Raw genomic sequence first — 15,221 nt, forward strand, 5'->3', positions numbered from 1 at the left:
TGCGGAACAGGAAAAAGTAACGGCGTCACGGGCGTATAATTCACGTTACAAAAGTTGACCTGCAGATTCGTGTAGCACAATCAAGGGCAATAAATTATTTAAGTGGCTTCAACTCATCAGATCAGTCAGAGATATTAATACAAAATAAGCTATAATTTTTCCATGTAAAAAATATTCATATATAATTCCATATATAAAATATTCATGAAGTCACATTGTTGTATAAACCGTTATCAATGTTTACCTAAAATATAGTGATAAAAAAATTGGAATTTGATTACAATTGTTGACTGCGAATCATAACGATGTTGACTGAAGCAATACAGAGATTTTGAAGTTCACACAGAATTTGTACAATATATCAAACTAGATAAATTATTGGTAGACATAAGGATTATAGTACAACACATGTTTTCTTCTACACGGCAGAATAAATGTTATTTTACCTATTAAAAAAATTATCATACACACTTGACGGTCCTGTGCATACCTTGCCTGTAGCAGGAATTATTAAGAGGTACATAGGGGGTAAAGTAGCACATCTCACCTGTACATGAGCTCAATGTACATCTGAAGAGGACTAATGAGAGACATTGGGAGGTGCATTAGTACAAGCTGTGACTAGTAACTAGGTGCTGAACAGTGCTGGATACTAATGAGAGAGTGCATGGAGGTAAAATAATGGTAGTTTTTTTTATTACACCAATGATTTTATTAACCAATGATTGTTAGCAAATGATTGTTAGCCAACGAAGTCGCAGAGCAGATGCAAGAAGTATGCAGCCAAAGAGAGCTGTGCTTACAAATATTTTTCTCGAGCATTTATTGTTAATAATTTAAAATTTCAAATGCATTTAATTATTTAAAAAGTGTTAAAATACCATTGCAGTCAAATTAAACTGAACGCTATGCTGCTTTTATCCTATAAAATATCATATGACTCTAATATACATATTTGAAACGTGGGCTGCAATTCCGAGCTGCGTCTACTCTAACCGCTGAGAAACAATCATTGTAAGTTGAAGTAATTTTTGTTTTTTTTTTCTGTCATATTACATAGTGTATAACATCCTGCATGAAATATTCATGCAATAGGGTTGAATCTGCAAAAGAAGCTCACACATCAACAGAGTTGGTAGTTCGCGGGATTTATGTTAGAAAAAACAATGCCTGATTAAGGAGTTTGGACTCATATTCCTACCAGCGCACTAATTTGAATTGAAATAATTTGGTTATTGATTTTATTAAAGAATTTAATAGCAAAGAAAAGTCCACAAAAATTCATATCTTTATTGAAAACATTTCGGAGACCAGCTCCATCGTCAGTTCGTAGAATCTAGAATCACAAATTAGAAGTCACGAATTGATACATTGGAAGCACAGAACGAAATTAAAAACCTAAATTTACAAATAATAGACAGAGCATAAAAACTATCTATTCACAATTTCAAGGGGATAGGAGCTAACAGTTGAGTTCAAACTGGGCCTAAGTTTAAAGATGTACAATGATACTAAAATGCTCAAATCTGAAGTACCGGAGGTGGAAGCTAACACCCTAAAGTCACTGTCAGAAACAGGCACATCACACTGCTCGGCGTGAGTGCGCACAGCCGAATGAGGTGGGCGCGATAAAAACTGTCCGGTTCGAAAACTCCTGCCCTTATGCTCAGCGATCTCATTCGGCTGTGCTCGCTCACGCCGAGTAGTGTGATGTCCCTAGCTGTTTCTGACAGTGACTTTAGGGTGTTAGCTTCCACCTCCGGTACTTCAGATTTGCGCATTTTAGAATCATTGTACATCTTTAAACTTAGGCCCACTTTGAATTCAACTTTAGCTCCTATCCCCTTGAAATTGTGAATAGATAGTTTTTTTTTTTTTTGTGCTCTGTCCATTATTTGTAAATTTAGGTTTTTAATTTCGTTCTGTGCTATCTATATATTGATTTGTGACTTCCGATTTGTGATTCTAGATTCTACGAACTGACGATGGAGCTGGTCTCCAAAACGTTTTCTACAAAAAGATATGATTTTTGTGGACAATTCTTTTCTTTTAAATTCTTAGTTAATTTGCGATTTCAGCAAACAAGTGACATCAATTCTTTGATTTTAGTTTCCGTACTTCATTAATATTCTATGATTGCAATTCAGAAGTGTATCTTTGAAACGGATGCCCCAATTTTGGTAGAAGGGGCAGTAATACAGGCGGCAAATGGGATGTTTTGATTGTTCCGAAGATTATTCAAAAAGTAAATATTAATTTTCATTTTTTATTGTTCCGAACTTTATATGGGATGTTTCGATTGTTGCGAGGAACTTGAACTTTTTTCAATCTAATAAACTTCGATTTACTTCAAAATTTCATATGGAAATCAGCTTATTACAATGGGTTGAACGTTGTTGGAATGCATATAAGCGATTCTCCATTAGGCTAATTGACGTGAAATAATAATAATGATAATAAGCAGCGCTAATTATTTAACATGAGTTAATTGTTGTTAAGCCAAAAAAATATGTTGAAGCGGGTCGGATTTAATTGAGCACGTGTTACCGAAAATGAACCTCTACCGCCATCGCAGAACTGTCACAGACAATCAGTCAACTACGTTTAGATGTACAATTCTTAGTCTCCCGGTTTCATACGTAATTACGTTGACATATACTTTTGTTTTAGCTCGCCATATACAGAGTGACATTATTTGTAATAGCATTCATTTATTAGGCATATAATGTACACCGTTCGATAATAATTCAGCCTTAAATTTTAAAAGAATGTATGCGAGATCTCAATCACATTCATCGGTAACCAGGATTTTACGTGTGACGAAAAATAGTGCATAGGTCTCAATCTTGTTTATCGATAGCTACGTTCTTACTTATGAAGCCAGCAAACAATTTATAGTTTACAATTATGTTGATCGGTAACTCGGCTATCGCGTATGACGCCCGCAAACATTTACTATGTTTTGGTTCTTTTGCTCGAATATTCCGCTACTAGGTGTGACGTCTGAAAAATATTTTGGATGTATTAACCATGTTGATCGGTAACTCAGTTATTGTGCCTGAAGTCAGCAAACAATTTTTAGTTTACGATTATGTTGATGGATAACTGAAATATTGCGCGTGTAACACTCACTTGACACTAGACGTCGCTTCGTTGGCCGACTCGTTGTAAACGTCCGTGACTTTGGCGTCGAACAGCAGCGACTGCATCAGTTTCTTATCGCCTGTAAGGAGCACAAAGAAGGCTCAATAAACATATTGAGCATATCTATGAGCATATCTTTGAGCATATCCTTGAGCACATCCTTGAGCATATCCTTGCATTAAACTCACGTATACTTTGAGGTGAAAGTAATGCAATCTTCGTGATTGATAAACATCGCGTTTCTGGCAATTGGAATTACTAAACAAATTTGTTTGTCTCGATTTCCAGTTATACGTTACGATATAGTTTTAGCGTTGAAATTTTTGAACTAATTTTGACTCGGTGATTCATGATAAATCGGAAAATTTTTTATACCCAATCAGTGTCATGGTTGTAGGACCGGAAATTAATTTTGTGAAGAGAGAGAATCTATACATATGAACTCTTTTAAGTAATGGAAATACTTACAGAAATAGTTCTTTTTCTTTTCCTCGTCGCCCTGAGGCAGTTGTTTGGCTGCAGTTTAGGGAACGAAATTCTTTGTTAATGTGTTATTAATTTTGACAATGAAATAAATAAATCAATGGAGAGTTAGGATATGAATATGTACAAATTTTATGGAGAAATAAGTAATAAATAATGAACTCGCGAAGAAGATGAAAGGTGTTAAGAACTTCAAATAACTCAACATATATCATTCTCTCAAATCCGACAGCTAGATAAGTTGTTACTTTGTTCTGGAAACAACACTCAATCCTACTATAGAGGTAACACTGAACATGTCCGTATACTTGACCAAATTTTGAGCTACTGGAAGTCCGACGAAATTTTGAAACAAATGGACTTTATTTTGTATCTATTTATTTATTAACAGTTGTTAGTGCTATTCATAGCTTAGTACGTAGTAACTAAGGATATCGTCAGTTAGACTAAAGGTTAGTATATATTGTAAGACACATCATCTCAAATTTCTCTATTGGAATTCTCACAGTTACTCTCTGTACAGTTCAAACCCATGGACCTGCCAGTTTCTGAAGTTAAAATCTCTCAAAGTTTTCTTCATGCATTTGAATAAAACTAACTTCTCTTCTGTTATACATATTATGTGACTCACAAGAGTCCTTATCAGGGTTGGTGGGCGGCACAGTTCTTGTGGACCGCCACTTCCAGCCTTGCTGCTGCGCGCGCCCCAGGAAGTGAGAAAGAAGTGCCTCGGGCGTGTCCAAGTACGGTGCCCCGAAGGGCTTCTCGTACTTGTACTGGCAGTACACCCTGAGTAGTACATACATTTAGTTAGTAACCTACGTCTCGTACTTGTACTGGCAGTACACCCTGAGCAGTACATACATTTAGTTAGTAACCTACTTCTCGTACTTGTACTGGCAGTACACCCTGAGCAGTACATGCATGTGATTAGTAACCTACTTCTCGTACTTGTACTGGCAGTACACCCTGAGTAGTACATGCATTTAATTAGTAACCTACTTCTCGGACTTGTACTGACAGTACACCCTGAGCAGTAAATAGAGTACAACCCATATATACTGAGGGGATACTAACTTCATTATTCAGAATCGTTCAAAATTAGCATCAAGATTTTATACTAATTAATAGAAATTTATTTTATTATTTAATTCTATAATCACCGACAAACAACAATTAGATCATTTCTCAGACAAGGGCTCACAACTATCTTCGCAAATTTATAATAAAATTGCCCCCACAGAATTATTTTCATACTATTCTGTGGATATTTTTTTAGCGTGGATTCGTCAAACACAAAGATGTTCAATTATCAGGTTAGAAAATAATGAGACGGATAATTTACACTCACCAATCCGGATGAATGTTCCACGATCCATTCCGGAAATAGTGAGACACTGAAAAGAGAATGTTGTAGTCAAATGAATGTGTTTAAAATCATGAATTAGAGGCCGAGCAACATTGTGAGTCACTCATCTATCATGAGGTTCACTGGAATTAGCGTCGTACGCCGTAAACTGAATGAAATGAGCATTTAATAGTAATTAAAAAATTTCAATGGCAGTCCAGCATTTATAACAATTACCTTTGAACATTCACATAAACGATGGGGAACATTAACAAATAACTAGTTCAAAAAAGTAAATGTTGAAAATATTGCCTGTGAATTTCCACTCTGCAGGAAAATTGATATACGCGTATTTATAAAATTACTATAGATAGACAAAAAAACGTTAATTTTGAAGCTCTGCCAACTTATTTAAGAGAATGGTCTCTTAATGCCCGCTTGCATGATGAAACAACAAAACCTTGACAAAGTTTCAGCAGCCGTTGCAAGGATCGACCAGAGACCAGAACATCCTTCATACAAAAGTGCTTTTAACAAATAAATCCTCAAGTCCTGATGGGCAGTGTATCCTGATGTCTCATCAGTCCTGCTGATCTCTAGCTAGTCTCACCATTCTCATCAGTCCAGCAAGTCTCACCATTCTCATCAGTCCTGCTGATCTCTAGCTAGTCTCACGATTCTCATCAGTCTAGCAAGTCTCACCATTCTCATCAGTCCTGCTGATCTCCAGCAAGTCTCACCATTCTCATCAGTTCTGCTAGTTTCACCATTCTCATCAGTCCTGCTGATCGCCAGCAAGTCTCACTATTCTCATCAGTCCTGCCGATCTCAGTCCCGCAAGTCTCACCATTCTCATCAGTCCTGCTGATCTCAGTCCCGCAAGTCTCACCATTCTCATCCTGTCTCTTATACACATCTAGATGTGTATAAGAGACAGGTCCTGACATGTGTGGGACCACACGAGGGTTTTAATGCGGTCCTGACATGTGTGGGACCACACGAGAGTTTTAATGTGGTCCTGCCATGAGTGGGCACACGGGACAGTGGTGATGTGGTCCCACCACGTGTGGGACCGCGAGAGTGTGGCCACGTGTGGGACCACGAAAGAGTTGTGACGTGGACTTTCATCAAATAAATACTGTATATGAACGTAATTTTATCTCAAAATTCAATTGCACACTCCGACCATTGTCTTAATCTTAATCTCTTCTTAATTTACCTGCGTATTGTGATTTTCCTCACCATTTGATCCATGTGGTGCTTAACTGTCTCGATGAAGAAGAGCGGCTCTTGCTTGATCATCATTTGTCGAATCTGAGTTGAGAACAAACAAGTCAATATTGTTGAGCATTAAACTGGACATATTATAAAAGTGGTTATAATTAAAGTCAAGAGTTAGTAGATGACGCTTGTTATGAGGATGAAGTTGAAATTAACGAGCAATCTCAATTGTGGAGTGAGGAAAGTCAATTTGAAAAATTTTGAGTGGAGTGATTAATAAATTGAACATGAAATGACTTAACTTCACTTCGGAGGGGATGATTAATGAGAGGCAATGCATGTTTATGGTGAGTGAGTGGTGAAGTGTCCACTCACACTCATTAGGGTGGAGTGGTTATGTCAGATGACTTACACTCATGAGGGTGGAGTGGTTATGTCTGGGTTCATCCACCTCGGCCGGCCCAGCCGGCAGCTCGACTTCGGTGAAGTCTACGCTGTTGTAGTTCGGCTTGAGGATGTCCTGGAACTGATGTACAACACACGTACGCTTGTCAGGTCCTTAGTTGACGTATTAACATTGCTTAGTTCTTAAAAATCACTAATTGATTTGTATTCCAAGTAAGTTTTGTGAAGTTGAAAAAAATATAGCGAATTTGGAGTATTCTCAATTTGGGTTTAAATTTAAATTTTCATTGATATATATCGGAGCTCCTAAATGCATGTGAAAAAATAATTCATGAATGCATTCACGAGCGAAATAAATACTCATTGTAAGTCAAATTATTAAAATAAAAATTTTGCATTATTGATATTATCGCTTGTTAATTATCAGAATTAAATTCATCATGATATGACTGTAAACGTAGAAGTCGATTCATCAAGTAGTGGGTCTAAATTTCTCTTAATATTCACTCTAATTGAATTTAAATTTGATGCCAGTAAGAGTAATTGGAAAGGAATCACAGAAATTAATTTGATTTATTTCGCTTGACGAACATAAGCTATATGAATATTTATTGACAGTGCCCGACGGATGGAACATCGCAGCGTTCACTGTAGGCAACGATGAGTCATGAATGAAAAATATCGTTCAGCAGATCATTCAACAGAGCGTCTTAATAAAATATAGAATTATCATGAGCAATTATAAAAAGAAATATTATTATACAAACAATTAAAATTAAACATACGAACTGTTTGCGTTAACAAACTCAACCTGTTAAGTGAAATTATTTATTTTTACGAGAACCACACATTACGTAGCTTCACGCAGAAAACTTCCAGCGTCCATGTCCACATATCGCCGCATGCATGATTACTTATAGCAACAAGTCAAATTCTATTCAAACAAATTCGCAAAATCTCAAATCAGCGCCGATAAAAAGTTAATTTTTGCATCCGTTGGGCGCTAGAAAGCGTCGGGCATCATTAGGAAGATCGTGCAATAAAAACGAACGAGTTATTAGAATACAAAATTTGAGAAAACTGCAAACCATTAGAGAACTTAGAACCGGCGTAGTTGCGGAACTTAGGACGCTGCTACAAAAGATGCTAAGTCCAAGCCTAATGCTTCATGATTAAACGCATCGCAGTATGCGTGCAAAATCAAGCCACTTTGCAGCCTTTGACTTTCGTTCCACAGCGGCGCTGACAAAAGGAAGGCTCAACTTTACACTAAGCAGTATAGAAATGTCACAAATTTGAACCCAATTAATTTTTTATTCTGGATTTCCTCAATTCACGAGTTATTGCAAGCTTTGTCTTAAATTAAACAAGACATTAATTGTTTTAGAAAGCACAAACGTTGGGGTAGTTCATGTAAATAAACTCAGTTAATTGGCATGACCGCCTATAGCTTTTCCTTTTGCCAGCGGCGAAGAAGATCTCAAACAAGGTCTCACTGGGAAGCATTGTGTGGCAGTGCCACTCAATGTGTTTTGCGTGGCAAAAATAATTTGATATAATTTTTTAGCCAAAAATAATGTCAAAATTTGTTCAATTTAAGTAAACAAAATATCTGATAAAGAAATAATTTTTGTCAAGCTTTCGAAGCTTCATTGAAGAAGCAGTTACTCGAAGTACTGCGACATCGATCATCGAATGAATTTATCCGAACACGAGTCGCGTTTGTTGAAGAAATTTGAGCGAAGCAGGAGACCGAGTATGGATCTCAATATACAGGAAACAAAGTTACCCTTCACAAAGTCGTCATAGGTGCCATTATATACCTCAGCATTGCTTTCTTCGTGCTGGAGAGTAAAAGAAAACTGCCGTGAGACAGACATCATGTAGAGTAATGATTGCAATTTACGGTAGGAAAGAAATCCTGATTGGGAAACTACAACTGCTCTAGGTTTTGTCCGATAAAAATGAAGAGTAGCTTGGGTTGACACATTGAAAGGGAATTGCACAGTACAAGAAGCTGAAATTGAAGTTTTATGAACTATTACTATATTCTAGCAGAAAAAAATTGAGAACCATGCAATGGTTGGGTCATAACTTGTCACTGGAAACTTACAACAAAATGTCTAGTGCAATGACAGATGGGATTCTGGTTCAGCCAAAAATATATAAAATAGCTTTATTTCAAAGGAAAAACCTAGATGTTTTTTGTAATTGGTCTACTGCGGGAGAGTACACAAGGAACTATGAGGTTTTCTTGACTTGAGTTGTGGAAGTCTCGGGAGAAACAAGGTTCATGCTATGGAATCAAGAGAATGGCTAGGATATATCCTTCTAGTGTGTAAAATCATAGTGATAAAAATTAAATTAAATTATTAATTCAATCTGGTGAACTACAAACGAATAGCGTCCATGTTGCCGTACTAAGAACTGAAGAGTATCTTTCATATCTATATGCTTTTCAAATAGGAGGGCCTGACGAGCCGAACACTCAGATGTCTGTATTTGCCGTAATGCTTGAGAATTCAACAGGAATTTAAAAGCAAAGAAAATAGCCAAAAATTTCACCATTTCTTATAAGAGAAAACGTTTTCTCTTATAAGAAATGGTGAAATTTTTGGCTATTTTCTTTGCTTTTAAATTCCTGGTAAATTTGCGACTTAAGCAGCCAAGTGATTTAAATACTTGAGAATTCAAGAATTAGAAAGAATATTGGCTGCATCTACAGCCTTTGTATAGCCAATAATGACTACTTCACTAGCCAATATTTATTCATTCATGAGCCATGCCTGAATGAAAGCTCCAAAATTTTTATCTGTAGAGATGTTTGTTGCTCGCTAATAGTAATAGAACTGAAGAAGTCACTACCAAATTTTCATCAATAACTCAATAAAAAAACAAGAATTCTGACGTAGGGCATTCAATTTCATATATTGGGAACATATGTATAGCATATGTTCCCTGTATTTTTCTGTATGTTCAATCTCAAACATGTTATACGTATAAGCGTACTTCAATTTAAAAGCATATTTTTCGTTTTTTATCTGGCTTACACAGTCTATTTGCAATCATTACTATATAATTTAATTTAATTATTTAGTTTATTAATTTAGTTTAATTATTGCCACTTACCACGGGTCGGAGGTCGGGGTGGTAGAGGATGTGTCCGTTCTGGTTCACGATGAATGAATACCCATTCACGCCGAGCTGGTGGGACCAAGCGTCGCTTCGTAAACACTCACATACTAAGATACTCAACAATGTAATAATGGTTACAATGGTTACAACTTCTGTTGTTTTTGTTTTTTTTCTTATGACTCCAAACTTTATTAATTTTCTGACTGTATTTGTGTTCTAGATTTATCGAACTGGCGATGGAGCTGGTATCCGAAACGTTTTCAATAGAGAAATGCTGAATTTTTGTGGAGTTTTCTTCGCTTTTAAATTTCTAGTGAATCTGCGATTCAAGCAGTCTAGTGACATTATTACTTGGTTATAAACATATCTACACTCTTCATACACAAAGACGTGACTATCACATTAGTGGAAGGCTTTTACAGCTATTTCGGATAAGCAGGCGATCACTTATTCAGGGGGTTTTAAATTTTGATAAGAAGCGCGTTTAGAACCCGTAGAGTTCCGACTAAATCCTGGAAAATCGTACATCACGAGAGCTTCTTGTAAAGATTTTTAAGGCATATTTTTGGATCTCAGTTTTAAGACTCCCGTAAAGGGAATAAAATTAAGTTAAAATAGTGAAATAGGCTTATGTGATTACCGACGAGTTTCTTCCGTCACTTTTGCGCCATTCTATCGCTGGATTAAAGTGCGAAGATTGATCAGCATTACGTCATCAATATTAAAAAAATATTTAATTTTGATCGTCCTTTAACAAATTCTTGGTTCTGATTGAAGGTCAAGCCAATTTAACATAAGCATTATCAATGGTATTATTTGAACCACAATTCATATCTCTCAATCGTAACAACATTGCTCATCAAACAATTACATACTCACTAATACATCATATTCAAAATATTTATTAGATCGTATTTAATGCAACACATGAAGGCCTAAGCTGAACCATCAAATAGTGGTCAAAACAGGAGTCAATAATTAAAAATTAATATTATATATATATAATGGTATTAGTATATGTATAATAATATTATAAATATATTAATACAATATATAAATAATCATTACCTGGTAGCAGGCCAATAATTATATATAATTTATAATTAGGCTTTATGAAACTTCATTTATATTAGGATGTGAATGAGAGATTAGTCTATGAATGATGGGCGCTCAAAAGTCAGCAAGGAGGGATTTGTTCTTCAAGAATTTTAGCAGATTGTGAGAGCAGAAATAAATGTTTTAACTTACAAATATTACAAAAATAGTTCAAAAATGCAAAGTTACACTGTTATTTCTAATTAAAATATTGAAATTGTAACATGAGCAGTGAAGCCTGAGCAACATACACTTTGCCTGCGGCGAAAGTATCTATAAGTGATCAGTACCAGTGATAAAGTTAACAAAATATCAATCAATAAGTGTTAACCGTTTCTGCGATAAAGTGTCTGAATTTCTGATTTACATTCATCACAGGTAAAATCAATCTGTAAGACAATAATATTTTATGCATGCTTCACTCACCTTGTACGGAGGCGCGAGCTTCTCGATTTCCTCGATCGGTACATCCGTACCTGCGACGCCGAGCAGGTTTGCTGTTTTTACCTACAAAAAGTGACAAATATGCCGCATTCATTTAGTTTAATATAATCATGAAATCCTGATACATCCCCCAAAATATCCTAATTCAGTTAAAAAAAACATCCAGCCTGAATTGATATCGTTGTTCCGCGGCTTTTGCAAAAAGAAGTGATATGGAAGTAGTTTGAAAATAATGTTCTTATGTTTTGTTCGGGATGTGATCTTCAACTTTTTGGATTGAAATTCATTTTTGTTCTGAAATGTTTATGGTTTTTATTCTTAAGTAATAGACAATGCAAAGCCCATTCTGAGACAAAAAATATCCAAAAATTTCAATTCGTCTCTTTGAACAAAATTTGCGGGCATCTGAAAAACTGCAAAAACATTTGCGATGAGGTAAGCATGAATATTTGGGGGAAACGGTAACCTTGATTATAAATTTAAGGGCATTTATGTCATTAGAGGAAATACTTTTTGCTATTTCAAAATGTGAAACAGGCAATAATGATGAATAGTTATTGTTGCATAGCGTCAAATGGACGCTGATCAAGGGAACCTTAGAACAGTTCATGCTATCGGCTCAAGAACCAGAAAAAAAGATTCATTGGTTCCAATAAACGACGGCTGATTGACATACACTTAAAATAGTTCGAGGGGAGGGGAAGTGCAAGAAATAGGGGAGTTTAGGAGCACTTTGTGCCACGAAGCTATCACGCTGTAAAAATATATAAGTCATGACAGTGACATACACGAACAGATCAAATCAACTTATTAATAACATGTTTATAACAACTTCCACAAAGTACAATAATATATTTAATTCCATTTAAATCAACTGTATACAAGTTAAATGCTTGGAACATTAAACATTTTTTTCGTGAGTTTTATTATTGGAAATGAATTATAATCTATAAATTATTATTGATAGTTGAGTGCAACTTGCTGGTTCCTTGATCCAGCAACTGAACGGCATCATTGGGTCAAGAGAAAGAATGTTCAATGTTCACTGTATTCAAGACTCCTGAGATAAATAAGTTTCCACGATCTAAAAGGGTAGCAACTAAGACGACCTAAAGGTGCTCTCACGTGACTAATATCAACAATAAGGACAAAAGTAAGATGAAAACAATAAAGTTTGGTGCTGGCCTCCGCCAGTGTCGGCAGAGAGCCGACAGCTGACTCTCTCGCCCTCTGAAGGCTGCGTAAAGAGATGCCGCAACACCACAACATGACAGACTAAAGTAAAAATCTAGCTGCTAGTTATTAATGTATTGGTCAACAAGGGCATACTGGTATACTCACAACTGATTTCTAGTCATTATCAACAGGACTATAATATTGGGGGAGATGAACAAGGGTAGAAACTTGGCGCAAAACTCGCTCATCTCCACTAGCTCTTAGTTGATGCAGGAACTGAATTGAAACTAGACGAATTATACGCAAGCTGTTAGCTTACACGAGCTGGTTGTTTGCTGGTAGTTAGCTTACACAGGCTGGTTGATTGCTGGTAGTTTTCTCACACGCGAGGAACGGAGTAGTAATGTAAGACTTGATGTCAACCGAGAGACGACGTCACATACACGAGGTGAAAATGAAATTACTGCTACGATGTTTGATAATTTCAAAATAACATTGTCAATGACGACGGTCCGGACAAGTGATGTTGACGGAAGAATGTCAGTGAAAGAAATGAATAAAATATTAATAATTTTAACTAAATCGAAAATGAATGACCAGGCGATGCGAACTTATTGCTCTCATCTCAAACTAAGAACTTGAGGGGTGACAAAAATAATTTCATTATCCATTCCGCATTCATTATTTGACTGCGAATTTAATGTGATGGCTGATGATCGCGCCAAAAACATGAAATTTGATGACTATTCTACTTCAACAAATAATCGGCAGATAAAAATGTAATGAGATGACATTCAAAAAGCAGAGATGAAAAGATGAAAAACGATGAAATTGAATTCGTTGCCATCGTCAGGGAGAATCTCTTTGCTCACCCACAGTTGACATCAGGCCAGTAGGTCTAATTGCAATGTAAATGCTGTACACGTTCATAACATGTTAAGGTCATTCCGAGCTCACTATAACTTCACGATACTATCTTTAGAGGGACTTCATGCATAGAGAATATTTATGGGTTGAACCGTCTTGCAAGGGTCGAATATGAGGGAAGGGATTGTTTTGCGGGCAGGACTCAATCCTATGCACTATCCTATACCATCCTCATTTCTCTGGCATTGTTGCAATTTTTTTTAGAAATTCATGAGTGTATGGTGATTGTTTCTGTGGTATTTTACGCTCATGGTGGTGAATTTTATTTTCTGAACCTGAATTATAATAAACATGTATGTCTCGTCGTTAAGCAAAATATTGTGAATCTCATTTATGAATATGGACCAAATTGGTACTGAATGAAGGCGAATGCAAGCTATCATCGTCCCTCACAACCAGCGATATATCAACTACAACAATGAACCATTTAAATGGTTATTCGGGTGCTGTGTTCAAAAGAAGGTAAATGATATCATGATGTGTTAATAGGAACTAAACATAAACATCAAGTGTTTTTTTTTCAATTGACATAGTTTTTTTTAGTTGGTCCTAATTAGCAGCTCTCATGGGCTTTTTAATTGTTATTTATTTATTGATGTAAAATGCTGTTTTAAGCAAGAATAATCAGAGCAGATATATTTTCGATTGTAAAATTTTTGAGTAATAATTGCGCGTCATGATCGCCTGAATTTTAATCTTGTTGAATCAGCAATCGACGCGACTACAGATTGTACCTTTTCTTTTGATTCATCCATTCACTCCTAATACGTTTAGTTAGAAATAACATTGCAAAGCCTGTTAGCAGAGTCTCTTTGGCCATAAATAATTCAATTTCATATTTCATTCACAAGAAATGGGTTTGCAATTGAGTTTTTTTGTCCAGAATTGAATGCGACGTTTCCGTAAATAAGTTGAATGTGTATTCGAATAATCGCAGCACGTGCACCAAAATTTAAGTCAACATAATTATCAGTCAACAGAATTTAAGATAAAACAGTTCAAAATTTTCTAGCATACTAAATAACCGTGTAAATTTTGGATAACTAGACTAAAGGAAACTATGGTAAAGATTTTCTCTTGAAAAAATAGACAAAAAAAAGCCACGTGGACAATCTATTTGAATAGGTTTAACTATCAGGAATAGTTACTACAACCATGTGGGCCATATATTTACTAGTTTTCTCTAGCAGTTCCGAATTCTTACACCAAGGCTAATTTCAAACGGATACAAGCTTTACTAGGGACTATATAGTATGTAGGCGTCTGCTATCATGGCTAACTCAAGGATTTCGAACTCGTTTGTGAGTTTAACGTTCAGATCTCGACAAGTGGAATTTAAATCGAATCAAAAATGCAGTAATTCTCATGCGACAGTTATCAAGACTCAATAAAAATTTAATATAAAGAAATTTAAGTATCCTTTCGATGATACACTGCATTCTATTGTGTTTTATAATTAATTTAAGGGATGTCTGTGTTTGTGTTAAGTAAATGACGGGTTCGTCATGGGGATGAGGAATGTTTTGAAGAATAAGATGTTGTTATGTGTGAAGTGATAAAGGTATATAAGAGATGTGAGGTATACCTCTTCTGTCCTGGAAACCCAAACGCTGTGTCTCTCCAGAACTTTTTTCGTGATGTTCTGAAGAAATTGAAGAATGGAAGTGAAGGGCAGTTGGTTAGAGAGGCCCAAATTGGGGGAAAATAAATAAGAAATCATGAACGATACATGAAACAAATCATCATCTTATTGCATCATACCACCTAAGCTAACAGTATAATGGTATAATTTGATTATATAAAGAAACAAAGACAACTAAACTAACTTAATTTTAACCGCGCG

The 15,221-nt window shown here is 35.8% G+C and overlaps 1 protein-coding gene across 1 annotated transcript in view; it reads right to left on the reverse strand.

Moving 5' to 3' along the window:
- LOC108681285 (voltage-dependent calcium channel subunit alpha-2/delta-3) overlaps window positions 1-15,221 on the reverse strand; it is a 75,045-nt gene that overhangs the window by 22,357 nt on the left and 37,467 nt on the right. The window contains exons 16-26 of the mRNA XM_047885279.1: window positions 14,964-15,020; window positions 11,258-11,338; window positions 9,731-9,805; window positions 8,425-8,445; window positions 6,609-6,722; window positions 6,218-6,289; window positions 5,613-5,640; window positions 4,979-5,024; window positions 4,259-4,416; window positions 3,613-3,660; window positions 3,133-3,223 (exon numbers count right to left, since the gene is read on the reverse strand). Of these exons, the coding sequence (XP_047741235.1) occupies window positions 3,133-3,223; window positions 3,613-3,660; window positions 4,259-4,416; window positions 4,979-5,024; window positions 5,613-5,640; window positions 6,218-6,289; window positions 6,609-6,722; window positions 8,425-8,445; window positions 9,731-9,805; window positions 11,258-11,338; window positions 14,964-15,020 (791 nt within the window). The remainder of the gene's footprint in view (window positions 1-3,132; window positions 3,224-3,612; window positions 3,661-4,258; window positions 4,417-4,978; window positions 5,025-5,612; window positions 5,641-6,217; window positions 6,290-6,608; window positions 6,723-8,424; window positions 8,446-9,730; window positions 9,806-11,257; window positions 11,339-14,963; window positions 15,021-15,221) is intronic.

The sequence above is a fragment of the Hyalella azteca genome, unplaced genomic scaffold, assembly GCF_000764305.2.
Source record: "Hyalella azteca isolate HAZT.00-mixed unplaced genomic scaffold, Hazt_2.0.2 contig17485, whole genome shotgun sequence".
NCBI lineage: Eukaryota > Metazoa > Arthropoda > Malacostraca > Amphipoda > Hyalellidae > Hyalella > Hyalella azteca.